The 22,325-nt window shown below is 40.1% G+C and overlaps 1 protein-coding gene across 4 annotated transcripts in view; it reads right to left on the bottom strand.

Annotated features, from left to right (window-relative positions):
* TBCE (tubulin folding cofactor E) overlaps positions 1-22,325 on the bottom strand; it is a 66,461-nt gene that overhangs the window by 20,903 nt on the left and 23,233 nt on the right. For all 4 annotated transcript variants that reach the window (XM_074316721.2, XM_019746979.3, XM_074316718.2 and 1 more), the window contains exons 3-4: positions 10,245-10,329; positions 2,532-2,717 (exon numbers count right to left, since the gene is read on the bottom strand). In XM_074316721.2, coding sequence (XP_074172822.1) covers positions 2,532-2,717; positions 10,245-10,329 — 271 coding nt within the window. The remainder of the gene's footprint in view (positions 1-2,531; positions 2,718-10,244; positions 10,330-22,325) is intronic.

The raw sequence follows: 22,325 nt of genomic DNA, 5'->3' as shown, positions 1-22,325 counted from the left end.
TAAATTATATAAATGTCTAAGCACTATGCTGTACACCTGAAACTAATATAAAAATATTTAATGTCAACTATAAAAAAAAATAGTCATGGGGATATAAAGTACAGCACAGGGAATATAGTCAATAATGTTGTAATAACTACCATATTTCCCAGACAATAAGACCCAGCTGGACCATCAGCTCTAATGCATCTTTTGGAGCAAAAATTAATATAAGACCCAGTCCGGCTAGGTCTTATTTTCGAGGAAACAAGTATGTACAGTGCCAGGTGGGTAATAGACTTGTGGGGGTGATCACTTTGTGAGGCATATAAATGACTAATCACTGTTGTTTTTGTACACCCAAAACTAATAAAAATAAGTAAATAAGTAGATAAATAAGTAAATACATATATATGTGCATACCTAACCATTACACTTAGTAAGTAGTTAGGGCCAAACTACTTAAGCATTTATGTCCTATCAACTTAGTGTCTGCTGGGCACCGCTCAGCTTCCCAACCTGGAAATGAGACTGGACACCACCACCTCCACTTCTGTTCCAGGACTACTTGCTTTTTATCACCACAGTTGCCAAAAGCCTAGCTTTGCAGAGATATGGCACCACTGAAAGGAGTTGTAAGAATATTATAAAACTGAATCACCTCTAAAACTGCTTCCCTCCAAAACTGAAAATATCCTGCTGTGCCCCCAGGAGTGCGGTACAGTGCCAGGAAAGCCGGTACAAAGCTTAGGGACCCGGGTCTCATTACATAGATGTCACCGCAGAGCCAAAGCCATCTCCAAGAGAAATCATGCATAACAGTTTCTATTTGGTTTTGATTCCTTTCTTCTAAGTGTTTTCTTAATGCTACCGCTACAAACTCAAAGCTGGGCAGCTGGGTTTTATTAAGGAGGTAATTCAATGGCTGAGAGGTTTCCCTCTCGGACAAAGGTGACCCCCGGTTCTTGCGCCATCTCATTTGTAACTCACAGCAGCTCTAACTGCTAGGTATTATTTTATAAATGAGGAAACTGAGGCTTACGAGCGACAAGTAACTTGTGTCAGAGCTGGAAAGTGACTTCGCTAAAGCCAGCTCTGGGTCTGTTCCGAGAGACACTAGCTAATTACTGCACACAACGACACTACAGGGTCATTAGCCAGAAAAACTCATGAGTTATGCGGTTGCTCAGAAACCAGGGAAGGAAAATCTGTTCGCAATTGGTTGATATTCACAGAGCCCATAGCATTCTCTGAAAGACACTAACAAATATGGGGGGGAAATGCCTCTTCTGGGGTAAATGATAAATACTTGCATGGAAAAAATTAAATGGAAAAAATAAAGAACTCGAACTTTAGGCAGCACATGTGCAGTTCTTTAAGTCACATCAATCAGGATAAACGGCAGAAACCACAGTAGTTCTCTCTCCGTGGTGGCGTTAGTCGTGCCTTTCTTTTGTTCAGTTTATATTTTCTAAATTCTCAACAACAAAGGCATATTGTTCTGCAATTAACAAGCAATTAAGTTGTTGCTTGATTTATTCTGAGTTTTTTTAATGCTGGTCATCTATGCTACAAAGCAGAGCTTTCAAGAAATTATTCTTCAACACTGTCCCACGTGCACTTTAAATTCTGCATTATGTTAAATCGTAACAACAACAATAGCAACGAAAAGATAGCAAAGAAATTTACTTTGAACAAAAACCAGTTTAATTCTTTTAGAGACTGAAAGCAAAGACTGCAGGCCTGCGCTGAGGCTGCAAATCTACTCTCCATAGTGGCCAGCAGGGGTCACTACGCGGGCGTCTCATCCGGGTCAAGGCCAATCCACTACCACCACTAAACTGCATAACGGCTGTTCCGTGGCTGCTTGCGTGTGGACATCAGCTTCCATTCACTCTGGTTCAGAAAGTTCACCTGAACGAACGGGGGCCTCTCTACAAGGAGTCAATGTACAGTTTCAGAGAACAGAGGCCATTCCGACTTAGCAGTTGTAAAATGCATTGTTTCGAGCCCCTCAGACAGTTACATAATAATTTGGGGTACTTCTTAAAAGCAAGAGCCCAGGGTATTCTGATTCAGTAGGTCTGGGATGGGACCCAGGCTTCCCGCATGTGTCAAAAGCGCGATGGGAACTACAGTGCACGAGGTGGCACCAGCATGTTACATGGCACAGGTACCAATTTAGACTTGTGTTTCCATTTCTGACTTCAACCAGCTAGAAGTGTCACCAGGAAATAGAAAAGGACCAAAATGTCAACCTTAGTTACTTAATAATCAGTCAATACAAGATAGTATGGTATAAATATTAATGATGGGCAAATCAATGTTTTAATTCCAATCTAGAAAAGTCCAACAACCCTGAACTAAAATAAGGATTTTAATTTCCCTTAGACTCTTCTCAGATTCCTCCGATTTGCATTTGCTGCTTGTGCAGAAAGGACAAACCAGTTTGAGAGAAAGTTCTGAGCAGCAATATAGTCAAGTGAGCTTAATCCTGAACCTTGATGGAACTGTGTAAGTCAGCTCTATGTCCCATGATCAATTCCACATACCTTTGCTGTTTGATAATAGAGTCAAAACCAATCGTTTCTACAGGTTTATTTCCAATGGTAACAATCTGCTCTTTTCCAGCTTCCTCTGGTCCATCTTCTAATACATAGCGCTTCTTAATTGCAGTAAGAAAGTCTACTCCAAAATTTACTTTGTTTGGACGAACAAAGGATCCTCCTGTTGGGTGCCTGGAAAAGGAGAAAAATGGAACACAGAAAACATTATCCATGGGGTCATTTAAATAAGATGACAAGTGCAAAAATCCTTTAGAAACTGTCACTCTGCCACAAATGCAAAGCATCTGCAATTACAAATTTGTTTACAAATATATTAGCATATAAAAGCAATTATACAATTTTAGAAAGAGAAAAAATATTCACCAAGAATGGCAATAAATACAGTATTCTGAAGGCTTTCAAAAATTTTCCATATGCTGAAAAAACCAAAGTCAGCATAAAAGGGAAAATAATATACTATAAAAAAAGTATAACTGATATGATTGATCATAAAGGGTCATGAGCTTCTGCAAGCATGTAAAATCCCAATAGATTAAATAGACAAAAAATATGAAACAGATAATTTACGTAAGAGTAAATGGAAGTATTAGATGCATGGGAGAAAATTTTACCTTGCTAATGATTAAGAAATGCAAATTCAAATAATTAAACTATTTTCAACAGAACACAAAAAAATAAAGAAAAATCCTAACACCTTCAAGATTGCAGGTTAGGTTTATTTTTTATTGTATAATCATACTCCTGGGAATTTGTCAGCAGGCAGTAATTTAAAAATAAAAAACAAAACTGTATTTTATACTTATAATTGTAAACTGTATTTACAAAGATTCTGCACAATAGCATTTATTTGTAATTTAGGAACTCTGGAACCCATAAATATGCTCAGATGAATAGGAACTATTAAGTACACCAGATAGATAGTCATTAAAAAATTCTAGCTATAATACTTAATAAAATTACTCACAAAATGTTACGATTTCTAAAAATTGAACCAAATTACATGATACAAGCACAGAGGACTCCTACTTACAGAGAGAGAAAGACTGGATAAGGATACAAAGAAATGAAAGCATTTGTGGGTAGAAGGATTCTGTACAAAATCTTTCAAATGAGAACTTAAACTTGAACTAAATCCATTTTAAAAGCTAAAATATGGGGCTAAAATAGAGCAAGTGGGACCAATTCTACAGAAATACAAGATATTTTGCCACAATTTATATTCAAGTCTTATAGCAATTTTACTAATCTCTAGCAGGACTTAATAGAAATATTCATAATACTGCTGTACATAACAACCACTGTCAGGCTTTCCAAGAGACTGATAATAGGTCTTTAGACCCATTAATTTCAGCACTCAGCAGTACATCACGGCAATGATACTTCATTTTCAGGGAAATCTAAGTGTGCCCTATAAAACAGTTAAAAATGTTAACATTATCATTTGATCACTGTAGAGAATAAAGATGAAATACATGAATTTCTAAAAATTGTATCAGAAACACTATTCGGCTTACAACCTTTAACTCTTAAAGGAATCAAACCTTCCTAGACGTCGACATAATTAAAAAGGATGAAAACTAATATTAACGATAAATTTTGCCAACATAAACAAATACACGTTTATCTGGGAAGTGGGAAGACATTACCAGACTGTGAAAGGAACGTGTGATCCCCAAAAGTTAGAAACAAAGCAGGTAAGAAGTACCCAGAGGTCATGAGAATCCCAGAATGTGTGGTGTCCTGGAAGCCAGAGAAGACAGTGGACAAGTGTCCAGTGCTACGAAAGCCTGAAGGTGACAGCTGAAGGAAGCTGGTCGCTGAACTGAGCAATGGGCTTTGATGGGTAAGGTAACCCAGGTCAGAGCATCTGGGGCCCACAGCCTGATGAGGTGAGCCCCAGAGAGTGAGCTGGGGAAAGAAAGGAAATGTTTTAAGATGGGACAAAGTAACAAACTTGTATGTTGATGAAAATAACCCAGTGGAGAGGGGAAATTGATGATGCGGGACATTAAATTCTCTGTTGCAGCAAAATCAAGTTCTGAGTCTGTTGTGACTTCAGAGGATGACCGACTACCAGAAGCTGCCTAGAAAATATTACATTTTAACCCTAGGACAGGCTCATACTGTAAATAGAACAGATTTGTTTTAACAAACACAATTATATCACTCAGCTAAAGAGATTAAATATACCGGGGGTGCCAAAAAATGTATACACATGACTTGTATCCATCTTTTGTTATCGGTGCATATTGAATATTACAATTTTAATAAGTTTTTTTCCTTTCTTAAAACGTGTATACATTTTTTTTTGGCACCCTCTGTAGTTAGCATAACTTTTAGGAGTTCAAAGGGATCTACATAAGAGATTCTCTAGTCTAGGGCTTCTCAAACTTAACCTAAAAAGCGGAAAGTCACCTGCAAAGCTAACTGACTGGGTCGGGGGCTGTGGCCCAGGAATCTGCTTATTTAAAACAATGCTCAGGGAATTCTGATGTAGGTGGGCCCCCTGTCCCACTTTAAGAAATGTTGATCTAATCCATCCCTGTGTCATTTGGGAATACTGTGTCTACTATTACAAGACCAAAAATCTTGGATTTCCAGCTGCTAGTGTGCCATCCTTTCCCACATTTCTGTCTTGGCTTAAAGACAATTGATGGCTTATTTTGGTAAATGAAACACATGGCTTAAATTAAAATCCTAGTTAACATACGTGTTCCTAAAATGGGAGGGGGGAGTGAGGTGGGGATGGGGTCAACAAGTGCGTCCGAGTCCGGCAAACCTGGGGTCAGTTCCTGGCTCCAGAACTTATGAGCCGTGTGACCTCAGGCAACTGAGTTCACATTCTCAGCCTCAGTTTCCTCATCTATAAAGCCCTATCAAATGAGGTTATTTATAAGGATTAACTAAATCATAATAACATATAAACCATCACTATAATGCCTGGCATAAAATACGGAGTTATTGTACCTAATATACTATTAAAAATAAACCCACAGATTTTGAAATGCTGGGATTCACCCAGATGCCACACTCTCTAAATTTAAGCAGCAGCGCCCAAACCGTGCAGATGGGCTCCTGCGGTATCTTGTCACCATCAGTGATAACATAATTTCGTCATCTGACTTAAGTACAATTTTGCTAAGAGAAAATATGGTTATAAACATTTGCAAGGTAAATTCACACACAGCCTCAGGCATAAAGTTATTTGTTCCAGGTGTCTACTGCTACCCAAAGTGTAGCAGCTCAAACCAATGATTTATTCCTCACACTTCTGTGGGTGAGCTTGGCTAAGCCGTCCTTCTGTTTCATGTGGTGCTCACTCGAGTCACCATGTGACTGCTCTCAGCTGGGAGCTGCCTGAGGCCGGACCAGCCAGGTTCCCGTCCACTGGGCGAGGGTGGCTGGAGCAGCTGGGGCGGCTGGGCCTCTTCCCAGCAGGGTGTTTAGATTTACGCAGTGATGGGCTTCCAGGAGAGTGAAAACAGAAACTGCACGGCCTCTCAAAGCCTAGTCTCAGAACTAACAAAACACCACTTCTGCCACTTGTCACAGGCCATCTAGAGTCCGGGAAAGGGGAACAGCCTCCGAGACCTCTTGATGGGAGGAGCCACACACCTGAACCAGAACCAGAATTACTGGCCACCGTCTCCAGTGCTAATCTAACACGCTGACCCCTCCGAAGAAAAAGCTGCCACATGAAACAAGGTGTGGTGTGTCCACCTAACCATCTAGGCCTAGTAGTTTCGCCTCCATGAACACGACACTGCTGAGTTTGGGGAAAGGCCGAGGACACCCTCTGCCACATGCTGATTGGGGGCTCAAAGGACAAACTGTCCTGCCTGGGTGAAAGGAAGACCAGGGTCTTAGCATCCCCACTGTAGAATCTGATGTCTGGATTTGTGCAGACCAAACCTGCCTGGTAGAGACAACCAAATCTTAACCGCTTCCAAACACAGAGTAAGAAATGTGAACGGGCAAAACAAGAGATTATCATAAAAGAGGTTAAAGGTTATCATTTTAAAAACTGGGAGCAAAAACTTCAGGAATATCATTAACATCTGAGTTTTTCATCTCTAGTTCGTGCACAAGGAAAACAGATGTACTATATTAAACACCACCATTTTCAGTGCTTTTGGGAGCCGCGCCTGCAGCGTTACACAACTCAACATTTCTGAGACCCTGAGTGCCAAGAATGACACAGGTGCTTTCCTGTTACAAAAATCACAGCTGGAACAGGATTGTCTAGGACGCTGGGGTTCACTGGGAAGGCGCTTTAGGAAGCAGAAATGGGCCCTAGGCCGGGAACACTCGTGCCTCTGAGTCACGTGCCAGGCAGGGTTGGGAAGCGCAGGCATCAGGGGCTGCTGCGCGCCCTCCTCGTCCTCTCCAAACAGGACTGTCTTCCGCAGCCATTGTGTCCTTTCACCAGTGTAGGCAGGTGTGAGGGGGGCGCCCGACTCCGCAGGTCTCCAGTGCAAGGGGTGGCTGCCACGCGTCTGCACCTGGGGAGCCTCGCAGGCATCTGGAGGAATTCAGGCGGCAACACCCGGAACTTCCAGCCAACGCCAGATAAAGGGTGAGACCCTCGAAGGGGCGCAGGGAGTTCTGCGTGGGGAGGGAAGAGGAACTGTGGTTGAGGATTTTCACAGGTGACTCTCACGCCCTTTGGCAACGTGACTCAGCCACTTATCCCATCAAAGGGTTGAGTCTCCTCCCCTCCTCTTGGGTGTGCACGCATCCGGTGGTGTGCTTCTACCGACAGAGTGAAGCCTGAGAATTAAGAGGCCTGCAGTCTCCATCTCCACCCTCTTGGAAACCAGACGCTGTGTGAGAAGCTCATGCTAGACATGGTGAAAGGCCGTGTGAAGAGAGAGACTGAACCCATTTAGAGGAGACTCAAGGTCCCCCCAGACAACAACCAATACCAAGCCCCCATTCTGCCAGGCCTTCGTAGATCCTCGGGACAGACAAGCGTCTCCACTAAGCCCTGCCCACATCCCTGACACACAGAATCACCAGCCAAGAAATGGTTGTTTTAAGCCCCAAGTTTTGGGGTGGTTGGTCATGCATCAAGAGCTAACTGAAATAGATGAGGAAAATCATTTTCACTAACCTCTAATCAAAACTCAGTATTGCCTTCAATTATAAACTTGGTCCACTCCTAGGCCCATTCTGACAAGTCACATTGATTCAAGAAAAAAAAAATCTACCCCATGTTTAGAGACCTATCATGGAGAAGCCCACAACCAGGATTTCAGCTCAAGTCGTTTTTCATGTTGTATTCTAACCCATTACTACATTTGGCCATCAATGAAAGATAGTAATAATACCTGTTACAATCACTGCACATAATTAGAGTACGTAACAAATGGGATAAAATGTGGAAACACTGCAAGCTAACTGTAAAAATGTTTATTCTCCAGGTTAAAGCCCATCCTTCTTCTTTAAGGTCATTGTTAAAGCAGAGGTTAGGCCCTTGCAAATGTTTTTCTATTCTGAACTGGACTCTCATGTGATCTGAGCTGGCTGGGGAGAAAATACGCTGGGACGAACATATGCCACGAGCAGGGCCCTGAAAACCACATTCTGTTCTCAAGTTTCCTCCTGAGAGCAGGAACTCACCCTGAGCAGCAGAGAGTACTCCGACCACCCTGAACCGGGCAGACCCAGGAAGTTGAGCTCACCCAACATCCCGCTTGGTACATCCTGTATCTTTTACAAGGTATGAGGCAAACTAACTTCCATAAGGTTGATATGCCAAAGCGCACAGCCAACCACACTGATTATTATACATCTAACACGCTATCGGCCAGTTGATACTAACACGCGCTTCTGAAGAGATGGGGGTCCATGTTTGGCTATAATGTGACCCCTCTGATTCATATTTTTCTTATTTAAATTGGATACACCACCATTTTGCCATTTACCTATTTCACAAGCCCATGATGAGAACATGTATGTCCTGACTTTAAATTGCTTTGGCTTCATGAAAATAGCTTCTAAACACAAAGAAACTGTTTACTGTGCTAAAATACGTATCTTGTTATTATGCCTTTCCAAGTAAAATTTGACACATGAAAAAAAGACTCCAAGGAATTTTCTTACAAGGGAAGAAGTGTGTATGAGATTAGTAAGAGATCTGACTTAGCTAAATAACAAAATACACGTGGTGTAAATCTGTTTTGTCTGATCTAGAGAGTCTAAGATAGTGGTATAAACTGTACTAGTTAAAGTCATGTTCTAGTTAACACCAATATGAGCATTAACAACCTTAAAGGATGAGGTAATTCCTGTCATCTAGACCAGTGGCTCTCCACCGGACTCAATGCTCTCTTTTATACTGCCCCCGAAATATCCTGAAATGGGGTTCACAGATAACATTACCTACCCATACAGGATTTTCAAGTCAACAAAAGTCCCATTTCAATGAAACAAAAATAATTATAGTAAGAAATGTATTTCAAGACGTAAATGCTCAGGCATGGCTATACTGGAAGACAGAACGAAGTAAGGACATACTTATTGCAGGGGGCGGAACCCAAACACAGAGTGGATGCTGCTGACCTTAGCCTCCCACCAACACTTCAGGGCAAATACTGGATCTGCCATCACTGAAGCAAGTCTTCGTTTTTTCTACTCAGAGTAATTACGGCTGAAAATATCACCATATCCAGAGACCATTAAGCACCGTGTAATCCTGGACGATTTGGGCAAGCTTTTAGTAGAGGGAAGTGTGCTGGGACAGGCTCCACAGAAAAAGGACCTTCACTGAAGGTTTTGTGAGATCATGGGCCAGTCCAGGTAGGTAAAGGATCAACACACAGGCTAAGAAATTTCTTTTTCCACACCTTCCTCCTCCATGAACTCTGGACAGGTTCTGAGCTGGCCCCATCCCATGTCTGCCATCACTGCTGGCCTCCAGGGAACGAGGTGATTCTTCCTCTTCCCTGACTTTCTAAAATTACAGAGGGGTGGGCTAGGAAACACATTTTGTTATTTAATTTTGACCTTCATTTTAGAGGTTACTCAATTAAGTCTTGTCCAAGGTCATAAAGTTATTAAAAGCAGAATTAGAGGAGTCTTCATTTCCAGGCCTGGATTTTGTTCACTGAACCACAATTAAAGAAAATAAACTTAATATTAAGAAATCCTTTTGAGAAACTAAAACCTAAGGAAAACAAACAACAACAATTTAAAAGACAGACTCTGCCTAAAATTCCCCCACCATCCTTTTCAGAGCTTCATGGAGTTTCTCAAAAATCAAGCAGTTAAAAATATCAATATGTATGCAATATGTTAATTCTTTCATGATGAGAAGTTTTTTTAACAGTGGCCTAGCATTCTACTATTTGGATGTTCTGTGTTTTCCTTAATAAACTGTTTCTTATTGGAAATCTAGTCTATTTCCCTTTTCTAGTACGCATTAAATTGTAAATTGTTAAGGAATCAAGGAGCAATGTTTATAGTCATCTAATACAAGAAAACAAAAACACAGAAAAGGATAAAGAAAGCAATCCCACTTGTAGGAGTCAATTTTTAAAACATGGAAAAAACTCTCTCTACAAATAGAATTTTTTTTAGAATACACCATATTGTATAAATACCCCAAGAGCAAAACATTTCTTGTTCTCTATCCCCCTTTATTCAACTATTAAATATCATCCTAAGTAACCATGCCAATTCATAATGAAAAATTACCTGCATTTAAAATACACAGTCCCTTCGTGGCTTCCATCATGCTTTCCTCTCTCGGGATTGTCCCATTCTACTCCTAACCAGAGTCCTAGCAGAACAAGAAAACCAAATGAGCAGTAAGTTTTGAAAGAGGTAATGCTCTATTTTTCTGCAAGCAAATACAGTTTGCAATGAAAACCTGCCACACAGACACCACTGGAGGAGGAAGAAATGTCTTTGGGAAAGGACATGTTAACCTTGGACTTGGGACTTCAGTCAGCAAGTGCAATAGCATGTTTGGTTCAGAAAGCCAACAAAAATCACAACTGCAGAAAACAACAATGGCTAAAATTTACTGAGCACCCACTAAATGCCAAAAACTTTTCTTTGCATTATCTCATTCTCCTTACAACAGACAATTCATCTTTGTAAAGGAGGTACTCTTATTGTCCTCTTTTTACCAGCTCCTGGACAAATACACGTTTTTGAGTTGTAGTCTAGTAATCTGCTTTTCATAAAATAAAACTCTAGGTGTAAGTAAATAGTCTGTTTAATATAGGAAAAATAACTTGCCGAAAGTCACACTTCTTCAAATCCAGGTCAGTTGAACTCCAGAAGCCAAGACTTACCCCTTATTCTATGCTATCTACACCTCATATCTTATATTTGCACATCGCCTGAGTTTTCAGAGCATTTTCTTTACCGTCTCTCCTCCTTCCTACCTATTTATTCAGTACCCATTATTTATACAGGACTGTGCTAGGTGCAAAAATAAAGACAGAGTTTCACTTCTTGATCCGCCCTTCTGCTGAGAACTAGAAAAGCTAGATCAACTATTTTTTAAAAATCACTTGACACCTCTTAGAATGGCTAATGTCAAAAAAACAAAATAACCAGCATTGGCAAGGACGTGGAGAAATGGGAACTCCTGTGCACTGCTGGTGGGAATGTAAAATGGCACAGCCACTATGAAAACAGTATGATGTTTCCTCAAAAAGATAAACACAGAGTTACCATATGATCCAGGAATTCCACTTCTGGTTTATACCCAACAGAACTGACAGCAGGGGCTCAAACGGAGACAGGCACACCTCGTTCTACTGCACTTTGCTTTACTGTACTTCACAGATACTGTGTATTTTACAAATTGAAGGTTTGCAGCAACCCTACGTCGAGCAAATTGAAAGTGTTCTGGAAAGGGTTCCTCATTCTAGATGCCATTAAGAACATTCATGATTCATGGGAAGAGGTCAAAATGTCAACATTCCCAGGAATTTGGAAGACGTGGATTCCAAGCCTCATGGATGACTTTGTGGGGTTCACAACTTCAGTGGAGGAAGTCAGTGCAGATGTGGTGGAAACAGCAGGAGAACTAGAACGAGAAGTGGAGCCTGAAGATGTGACTGAATTGCTGCATCTCATGATAAAACTTTCATGGATGAGGAGATGCCTCTTACGGATGAGCAAAGGAAGTGGTTTCCTGAGATGCAATCTACTGGTGAAGATGCAGTAAAGACTGTTGAAGTGACAACAAGGGATTGAGAATATCACATAAACTTAGTTGATAAAGGAGAGGCAGGGTTTGAGAGGATTGCCCCCAACTTTGAAAGAAGTCCTACTGTGGGTAAAATGCTATCAAACAGCATCACATGCTACGGAGAAACTGTTCATGAAAGGAAGAGTCAATCGATACGGCAAAATTCATTGTTGTATTTTAAGAAATTGCCACGGCCACTACCCTGATCAGTCAGCAGCCATCAACATCCAGGTAAGACCCTCCACCAGCAGAAAGATTAGGACTTGGTGAAGGCTCAGATAATAGTTACCATTTTTTAGCAATAAAGTCTTTTCTAATTAAGGTACATACGTTCTTTTTTTAACATACACTACAACACACTTAATAGACTATACAGTACAGTGCAACATAACTTCTACATGCACCAGGAAACTAAAAGATCCGTGTGTGACTCACTTTATTATGCTATTTGCTTTATGGCGGTGGTCTGGAACCAAACCCCAATATGTCCGAGGTATGCCTGCATCTGGGAGAAGAGCGAAACCCAAAGAATTGAACTAAGCAGGTAGAGCAACTTTTACCCCTCAAGGATCTACTGATTCTGGTAGAAGAGGCTGAGAAGCTAAAAAGCTACACCAAGCTTTGAACAGATTTGAGGGGCTAGAAGACCAATACTGAAAATCACAGCCTCCCAAGGAAGACAGAGATTGCTGAGAAACTCTCTAGGTTTTGTACTGGGGCTCAAAATGTCTTCATCCTAAGAGTAAGGAGGAACCCACTCTAAACAGACTAGCCCTTGTAAGGACTGAAGGCCAACTACAAATACTCTCATTCCCAGATTTATTTAAAGTGATCTGGGATTGCTTCTAACCCTTACCATCTGCCAGAGTATATTTCAGTCCTTTCTGGAGGAAGGTGACACTATTACAAACCTCAAATTATAATTCTTCATACTCAATATCTGGCACTGAAACAAAAATAACCAAGCATAGAAAAAGACAAGACAATATGACTGAAAACCAAGAAAAACAACAGCCAACAGAAAGAGATCCATCAGGCATCTGAAATAATGGAATTTTAATGATGTTTAATATTTTCAGGAAAATAAAAGATGAGCTTGAGAATTTCTGCAGAAAACTTAAAAGCTATTTTTTTAAAAAGCCCTAAATGGAAATTCCGGAACTGAAAAATTCAATCATTCAAATGATAATCCAGCAGATAATTTTACAATAGATCATACATAATGAAAAAAAATCAGAAAAAATACTCTAGTCTGTGTTTTGCATCACTTGACACTGTGCTTCATTCTGTGTACATGTGTGTGTGTGTGTGTGTGTGTGTGTATAGACACATACACATAACTGGAGTCCCAAAAAAAAAGGTAGAGAGATTGTAGAAGAAGCAATCTCTGAAGAAATAATGACCGAGAATATTACAAAACTAAAGAAAGCCATCAAGCCAGATTTAAGAAGCTCTAAGAACAACAAACATTAGAAATGAAAAGAAAATCACACCCAGGCACATCATAGTAAAATTGCCACACATCAAAGACAGAGAAAAATCTTAAAATAGCTCGGGCTATGGGATAGGAAACAGATTAGCTCCAAAAGGGAACAACCAGAACAGTGATAGCTGAATTCTCCATCGAAGCAGTAAAAGCTAGAATGGTATCTTCAAAATATTCAAAGAAAATAACTGGTGATATGGAACACCATAACTGGAGAAAATATCCTTCAAAAAAAATGAAGGCAAGCAAGGGGCCTTGAACAGCCAAGACAATGCTGAAAAAGAACAAAGTCAAAGGATTCACACTTTCCAATTTCAAAACTTACTACAAAGCTACTATAATCAAAACCAGTGTGATACTGGCAAATGATACACACACATAGACCAAAGGAACAGATAGGAGAGTCCAGAAATAAACACATACATAGTGGATTGATTTTGGACAAAGGTGTCAGGTCCACTCAATGTGGAAAGGACAGCCTCTCCAACAAATGGTGTTGTGAAAACTAGATATTCACCTGCAAAAGAATGAACTTAGACCCCTACCTCACATCATATATAAAAATTAATTCAACATAGATCAATAACCTAAATATGTGTTAAAACCATAGCACTCTTAGAAGAAAACTTAAGTGGTAAATCTTCATGACCATGGATTTGGCAATGGATTCTTCGATTTGACACCAAAAGCACAGCAACAAAAGAAAAAACAGGTAAACTAGACTTCATAAAACACTTTTGTACATAAGAGGACAGTATCAAGAATGTGAAAAAACAACCTACAGAATGGGAGAAAATATTTGCAAATCACAAATCTGATAAGAGCTTACTATCTAGAATATGTAACAAACTCCTGAAACTTAACAAAAAAAACCCAACCGAAAAATAAACAAAGGACTAGCATATACATTTCCAAATATACAAATGGCCAATAAGCACATGAAAAGATGCTTAACATCATTAATCATTTGGTACACGCAAATCAAAACCACAACGAGAGCACTTCACACTTAATAGGATGGCCATAATCAAAACAATGGAAAGTAACAAGTGTTTGGCAAGGATATGGAGAAATCGGAACCCTCATATATCACTGGTGGGAATGTAAAATGGTATTGCCACTGTGGAAAACATTTTGGTGATTCCTCAAAAAAACTAAATATAGAATTATCATATGCCCAGCAATTCTACTTGTAGATCTATAAGCAAAAGCATTAAAATAGGACTTAAAACAGATACCTGTAGGCCAATGTTCACTCCAGCATTATTCACAAGAGCCAAAAGGTAGATCTAACCCAAATGTCCATCAACAGATGAATAAACAAAATGTGATATATACGGACAATAGATCAGTGTTCATCCATAAAAAGGAATGAAGCCCTGACACATGCTAGCTACATGGACAAACTTGAAGGCACTCTGCTAAGTGAAATAAGTCATCACAAAAGGACAAATGCTGTGTGATTCTACTTATATGTGGTATTTAGAGTAGTCACTATTTAACTGCATACTTAAAATGGTTAAGATGGTGAATTTTACATCATGTATATTTTACCAAATTAAATACCTAAAAATGTTAAAATGGTTAGGGGGTAAGGAGAGATGACTAGAAAGCACACAGAATTTTTAAGAGAGTGAACCTACTCTGTATAATACATGTCATTATAAATTTGTCCAAATTCATAGAACAGACAACACGAAGAATAAACTCTGTTATACCCATTCAGCCATCAAATGACACTTAGGTTGTTTCCATATCTTGGCTACTGTAAATAAGACTGCAATGAACATAGGAGTGCACATATCCTATTTTCATTTCCTTTGGGTATATACCCAGAAGTGGAATTGCTGGATCATCTGGTAGTTCTATTTTTAATTTTTTGAGGAACCTTCATACTGGTTTCCATAGTGACTGTTCCAATTTACAGTCCCACCAACAGTGCACAAGGGTTCCCTTTTCTCCATATCCTCACCAGCATTTATCTCTTGTCTTTTTGACAACAGCCATTCTAACAGGTGTGCGGTGACATCTCATGTTGGTGGGACTTGCATTTCCGATGATGAGTGATGTTGAGCATCTTTTCATGTGCCTCTTGGCCATATTTACGGTTATGTCCTCTTTGGGAAAATGTGTATTCAGATCCTCTGCCCATTTTTTAATCAGATTGTTTGGGGGTTTTTTTTGCTATTGAGTTCTTTATATATTTTGGATATTAACCCCTTAGCAGATACATCTTTTGCAAATACAGTTGACCTTTGAATAATGGAGGGGTTTGGGGTGCCAACCCCCCCCCCCATGCAGTTGAAAAGCTATACACAACTTTCGACTCCCCAGAAATTGATCTAATAGCCTACTGTTGACCAAAAGCCTTACTGATGACATAAACTGTCGATTAACACATATTTTGCATGTTACATGTATCATGTACTACATTCTTACAATAACAGAAATCTAGAGGACAGAAAATGTTAAGAAAATCATAAGGAAAAGGAAAGACATTTACAGTATTTATTGAAAAGAAATCCGCATATAAGTGAACCCACGCAGTTCAAACCCGTGTTGTTGTTTAGGGTCAATTGTATTTTCTCTCATTCAGTTGGCTGCCTTTTCATTTTGTTGACAGTTTCTTTGCTGTGAAAAGCTTTTTAGTTTGATCTAGTCTTACTTGTTCATTTTTGTTTTTGTTGCCTTTGCTTTTGGTGTCATCTAATGTAAACTGTGAAGTTTAATGGGTAATGACATAACAATGTAGGTCCATCTATTGTAACAAACGTCCCACTCTGGTGAGGATGTTGATAATGGGGGAGGCTGTGCCTGTGTGCGGGTAGGGGGTACATGGGAAATCTCTGTACGTCCATTCAATTTTCCTGTGACTCTAGGACGACACTAAAAAAATAAAAGTCTATTTTAAAAAGGTTAAAATAGTAAATTTTATGTCATGTTTTACATATATTGTACAATTTAAAAATTTTAATGAAAAAAATGGCCAAAATGATAAATTTTATGTTTTATATATGTAACCAAAATTTAAAAAAAGAATTTTTAAATGAAGGCAACATAAAGGCAATTTCAGTAAACAAAAATTGATAGGGGTGACCTTCAAGGAAAAAGAAAATTATCCCAGCTGGAAATCCAAGGATACAGAGGGCAAAGAAGGGCAACAAAAAGGTAAATATATGGGGAAATATAAATTAGTATTGATACTATAAAGTAATAATATCAACTCCTTGGGTTTAAAATACACATAGATTAAAACATCCATCATATGAGTTAGGAAGTGGGTAAGTGAAATTAAGTAAGTATCCAAGTGTTCTAGGGTCTTTGCATAAGTTCAGGAAGAGGTTAAAGTTACTTAAGTCAAAGATGCACATTTTCATCTCTAGAGTAACCACTAAATAATGAAAAATATATAACTACCAAATTAACAGAAAAAATAAACCAATGAAGGTTAAAAAAAAGAAGGAAAAAAGAACACAGCATCGGCAAGACAAACAGTAAGCAAATATTAAGATGGTAGATATAAAACCATTACATCAGCAATTAAGTGAAACTATAATGGACTGAGTGTTTTGGATTAAAAGAGAGTCTGCAAAACCACCTTTGGGATTTTAATAGGGATTGCACTGAACCTATACATTGCTTTGGGTGGTACGGACATTTTAACAGTATTACTCTTCCAATCCATGAACATGGGATGTCTTTCCCTTTATTCGTGTCTTCTTTCATTTCTTTCAGCAGGATTTTGTAGTTTTCATTGTACAAATCTTTCACTTCCTTGGGCAATTCCTAAGTATATTATTCTTTTTGATGTGGTATAAACATAGCCTTAAAAAGGAAGGACATTCTGACCCATGCAACAACATGGACGAACCTTGAGGACACCATGCTCAGTGAAATTAGCTGGTCACAAAAGGATAATTACTATATGATTCCACATATCTGAGGTCCATAGAGGATTCAAATTCATAGACAGTAGAATGGTGGGTGCCAGGGCGAGGGGCAGGGAGATGGGAGTTGTTCAATGGGAACAAAATACTGTATGATTTCACTTAATGTGAGTTACTTAGAGGAATCAAATCCAGAGACAGAAAGTAGAATGGTGGGTACCAGGGGCTGGGGGAGAACAGGAAACTATTATTTAATGAGTATGGAGTTTCAGTTTGGGAAGATAAATGTTCTGGAGATGATGGTGATGGTAGCACACAAAATGAATGTACCCTGTTTCCCCAAAAATAAGACCTAGCAGCACCATCAGCTCTAATGCATCTTTTGGAGCAAAAATTAAAATAAGACCCGGTATTATATTACATTATACTACATTATATTATATTATATTATATAAAACCGGGTCTTATACTAATTTTTGCTCCAAAAGACGCATTAGAGACAATGGCCCAGCTAGGTCTTATTTTTGGGAAAACACGATACTTAATGCCAGTGAATTGTACACTTAAAAATGTAAAAAACGTGGGATGGCTAGATGGCTCAGTTGGTTAGAGTGTGAACTCTTAACAACGTTGCCAGTTCGATTCCCACATGGGCCAGTGAATTGTACCCTCCACAACTAGATTGAAAACAACAGCTTGAGCTTGGAGATTAGCCGCCAGTGGGTGATTGGTTGGCTCAGTGGTTGGAGCTCAGTGCTTATAATACCAAGGTTGCCAGTTTGATTGCCACCTGGGCTAGTGAGAGACAACGGCTTAAGCTTGGAGCTGAGCTGCCGATGGGCAACCAGTTGGCTCAATGGTTAGAAGGAGGTGCTCATAACACCAATGTCACTGGTTCGAATCCCACATGGACCAGTGAGCTGCGCCCTCCACAACTAGATTGAAAACAATGACTTGACTTGGACCAAGCTGTGCCCCCCTCAACTAGACTAAAAAACGACTTGACATCTTGGAAAAAACATACTGTTCCCTAATATTCCCCAACTAAAAAAAAAAAAAAAGAAAAGTAGAGGCAAGATACAGAGTGGAAAAAATTATATACATTGAAAAAAATGTAAAAAATGTAAATTGTACGTCATGTATATTTTACAACAAAAAATAAATTTAAAAGACTGAAATGACAGAGTAGGTTCTCTGAAAGTTAATAACAAAAAGTTCATTAGAAAAATCCTTAAATGTTCAGAAATTAAGCAATACCATTCTAATTACCTTGCATCAAAAAAGAAAGCAGAATGTAAGTTAGAAAATATTTTGAACACAATAATGAAAGTACTTACATACATCAAAATTTGGAGAATGCAGGTAAGAGTTGCATTTTGAGAGAAACTTAGATGTACATGTTAGATGAAGATTGAAAATAATGTCTCAAAATGTGAAGGTGAGAAAAACAAGCAAACTAGACCTACAGAAAGTAGAATAATAAAGAGCAAAAATTAATAGGCTAGAAAAGTAAATAAGACGGTTCCTTGCTCCAAAACATCTTCAAGTTTTCTAACAAGGATAGATGTGTAAATTAAGTCATTATATAAAGAATAAAAAAAATGTTTTAAAAAATAAATGTTGTAATAAAACAACAGGTGTTAAGAAAGCACAGATAAAAAGACAGTGACTATTGTTGGCGCTGGTGTATGGAAAGACATACAGAAGTAGGAACATATGGGAAACCTTGAAGGGAAAATATGTGAGACAAGGCACAGTTTGAGAGTCCATGACCTGTTAAGGGACCATCAAAAAACCAGCGGAACTCCAGCGGACTTCGGACTTCGAGCTAAAAGTGTGCTCTGGAGGTTGGGGCAGGAACTAAAGGTGTGAACAGAGGTTAAGTCCTAGTGTAGCCCTTGTGATTTTAAGGCCCCTAGTACTTTTGGCAGCTAGAATTAAGTAATTTAATTTTTAATAAGGCCTGTGTTCGCATGTTAATTGCTCTTCTTGCTCAACTCCTTTAGTTCTCATAAATGTAGTCAGAAGTTGCTGATGTGATGTCGCTTTGCCAAGTAGGAGGAGATAATTTCAGGGTCTCCAGGAGAATTTGTGAGTTTATTTCACAGAAGGAAAGAATTGTCTCCAAGTAGCTGTGACCAGCTGCTGACACCCTGGGGTCTGATATGAAAAAGCATCATCTGTGACTAAAGAAACAGACTTCACTCGCTTTCCTGGAACTCCTCCACCCCTACTCCCAAGCTGCATAAAAGCTCCCTACCTTTGCTTTTTGCGAGAGGTGGATTTGAGAGACGGATTTGAGAGACGCTCCTCCTCCTCTCGTGTTTGGCCAAATCAAAGAAACCTTTCTCTTTCTCCAAGCACCCGTGTCTCAGTGTGTTGGCTTACTAGCACTAGGGGACACGAGCCTGGATTTTGGAAAGTGTTTCTGCAACACCAATGTAACACCCTCATGCTATATTATCCTGCACCTCCCAAGAACCCTATTTCATAAGCATGGAATGGTGCAATCTCAGTTTTACAGATAAGAAGCTAAAGCTCATGGAAAATATGAGACTTGCCAAAAGGAAAGTTGTTTCTTCCTCTAATTTCACAACACTTCTTACACCAGATGTGTAGGTTTTTCCACACCAAGCAACTCTCCAATTCTGCTGGACGCAGACTGGGTATCGTGCAATTTAACTCAATTCTGACACTAACTGCTTGGAGTTAGTGCAGACCGCACAGGTTTAAGGGCTCAGTGTCACAAAACTGCTCCCATCTTAGATGTCCCAGGTGGTCACCTGCACTTCCAGCCAACCAGCTATAAATCAGTGGTTTCACACCGCTTCCTTAGGTTCCATAATATGCTAGAATACCTCACAGAACTCAAGAAAACACTTCCTTACACTTCCGCTTTATTATAAAGGATATAACAAAGGATACACACGAACAACGAATGAAGAGGGACGTAAGCGGAGGTCTAGAAGGGTCCTGAGCACAAGAGTCTGTCCCTACAGAGTGTGGGGTTGTCGTGCAGGGAGGCCTGCGGGGTCTCTGCTCCCACTCCCCACAAGAGAACGCAGGATATGGTGAGGCCAAAAAGGAACATCCACGGAGCCATAGGTAGGGGAGTCATACCACTATATTCTCTCTGGTGGCATCCGCCTCTCTGCAATCCGCAATCCACACTCCACCACTTGCTAGCTCAGCCACCATCTTCTTGCTAGCCCCTATTTTTTTCTGCTAGCATAACCACGGCAGTTATATTAGCGGCCAATGGCTGACTGGTTACAGCTGATGGCCAACTAGCCACAGCTGATGGCCATTTACTACCTGAGCCAACACCTTTCTATGTGAGGCCGAGAGCCTGGAAACTGCTTTCTGGGGCTCTGTCCCCACAGGGGTACACCACCCGCTCAGTAAGTGGATGCGTTCACCGACCTGGACACTCTCGAAACCCTGCAGTTTCGGGGTTTTCATGGACACCCCACCACGCAGGCACGACTGATTATTAATCAACCTGAAGTCCCACTTCCCTCCCCTGAGGATGGGGGTGGGGCTGAAAGTTTCAAGCTCCTAATCAAAGTGGGTCTTTCTGGTGACCAGTCCCCATCCTGAAGCTGTCAAGGGGACCCAGCCACCAGTCATTCAGCAGCATACAAGACACTCGTCACTCTGGAGATCCCAAGGGCCTTAAGTCGTCCAGTGGCAGGAACCAGGGTCAAAGACCTAACATTAGAACAAAAGATGGTCCTAGTATCTCTATTGCTCAGGAAATGACACAGATTGTAGGAGCTCTGGGTCAGGCTCAAAGCAGAGACCAAACATGTACGTCTTATTCTGTCACACTTGTAAAAATAACACGGCAAGAAAGGACCAGACCCTGCACAGCACTCACAATTCTTTTGTGTCCTAATGCACTTTTTGTCAAGTAAAGGCTTTTATATAAGAAATAAATACAATTAGTGTTATTCACCATACAAACTATCAGAATGAGTTGAGTTGATTACCAAGAACGCACAGCACAGCCATTCTTCTGCATTGCAAAGAACAGGTCACTTCTCATGCTCACAGGGGTGGAAAGAGCAAGGACGGCATTTAACTGTGATTAGCTGGGACGCTGCCGAGGAAGACTTGTTGTTCTGCAAGCTTTTACCCTCGAGCCAGTGCATTAAAGATGGAGCAGAACAGAAATCGGTACAGAGAGGAGACACCTCATCAGTCAGGAGCCAGCCCCGGAAGATCTAGACTTCTGCCCTCTACATGCCACGGTCATCAGACCTCATCAGTCTCAGGCTAGCAAATTCACATGCCTGAGAGACTGAAGCAGACACTGAATACAGCTTTATTAGTTTACAGTGATAAGTAACCTGAATATTCCAGCCAACATGAGTAATGCATTCTCCCCCTAGATATCAAGACACATGAAAAGCCAATTGTAATCAGACCCAACTTCACTGAAATCACAAGTATTAAAAAACATGGATTTAATGACCCAGCGGTCACACTCCCTGGTATTTATCCAAATGAGTTGAAAACTTATGTCCACACAAAGCCTACACATGGGTATATATAGCAGCTTCAGTCATAACAGCCAAAACTTGGAAGCTTGGACAAAGCATGGTCCATGCAGACAATGGAATATTATTTAGCGCTAAAAAGAAATGAGCTATTGAGATATGAAAAGACAGGGGGGAAACTTAAATGCAAATAACTAAGTGAAAGCAGCCAACGTGAACAGGCTACATAGTGTGTGGGTCCCACACTGTAACATGCCAGGTAGGAAAAACTATGGAGACAGGAAAAAGATCAGTTACTAGGCTTAGGGGGTGCTGAACAGGCAGATCACAGGGATTTTTAGGAGAAAGAAATTATTCTGTGTGATGTTGGTGGATACACGTCACTGTATATTTCCAGATCCACAAATTGTACACCACCAAGAGTGACCCCTAATGTATACGATGGACAATGTAGGTTCAAGGACTACGACCCCTGGTGGGGGACGCTGACAGTGTGGCAGGCTGTGCATGTGTGGGGGCAAAGGGTATACAGGACTCTCCGTACTTTCTGTTCAGTTTTGCTGTGAACCGAAAACTTCTCTAAAAAGTAGGCTATTTTTTTAAATGATTCCTTCCATATGACCAATATATTCTACCCTGTAAATAGACTAAATACAAGAAACTACGTCATAATCAGAAGATTGCTTCATGAGC

The sequence above is a fragment of the Rhinolophus sinicus genome, chromosome 6 (genome assembly GCF_057876585.1).
Source record: "Rhinolophus sinicus isolate RSI-liver-muscle chromosome 6, RSI-T2T, whole genome shotgun sequence".
In the NCBI taxonomy this organism is placed as follows: Eukaryota; Metazoa; Chordata; class Mammalia; order Chiroptera; family Rhinolophidae; genus Rhinolophus; species Rhinolophus sinicus.
The sequence above is the reverse complement of the archived record's forward strand: the minus strand, read 5'-3'. Positions and strand labels throughout refer to the sequence as shown.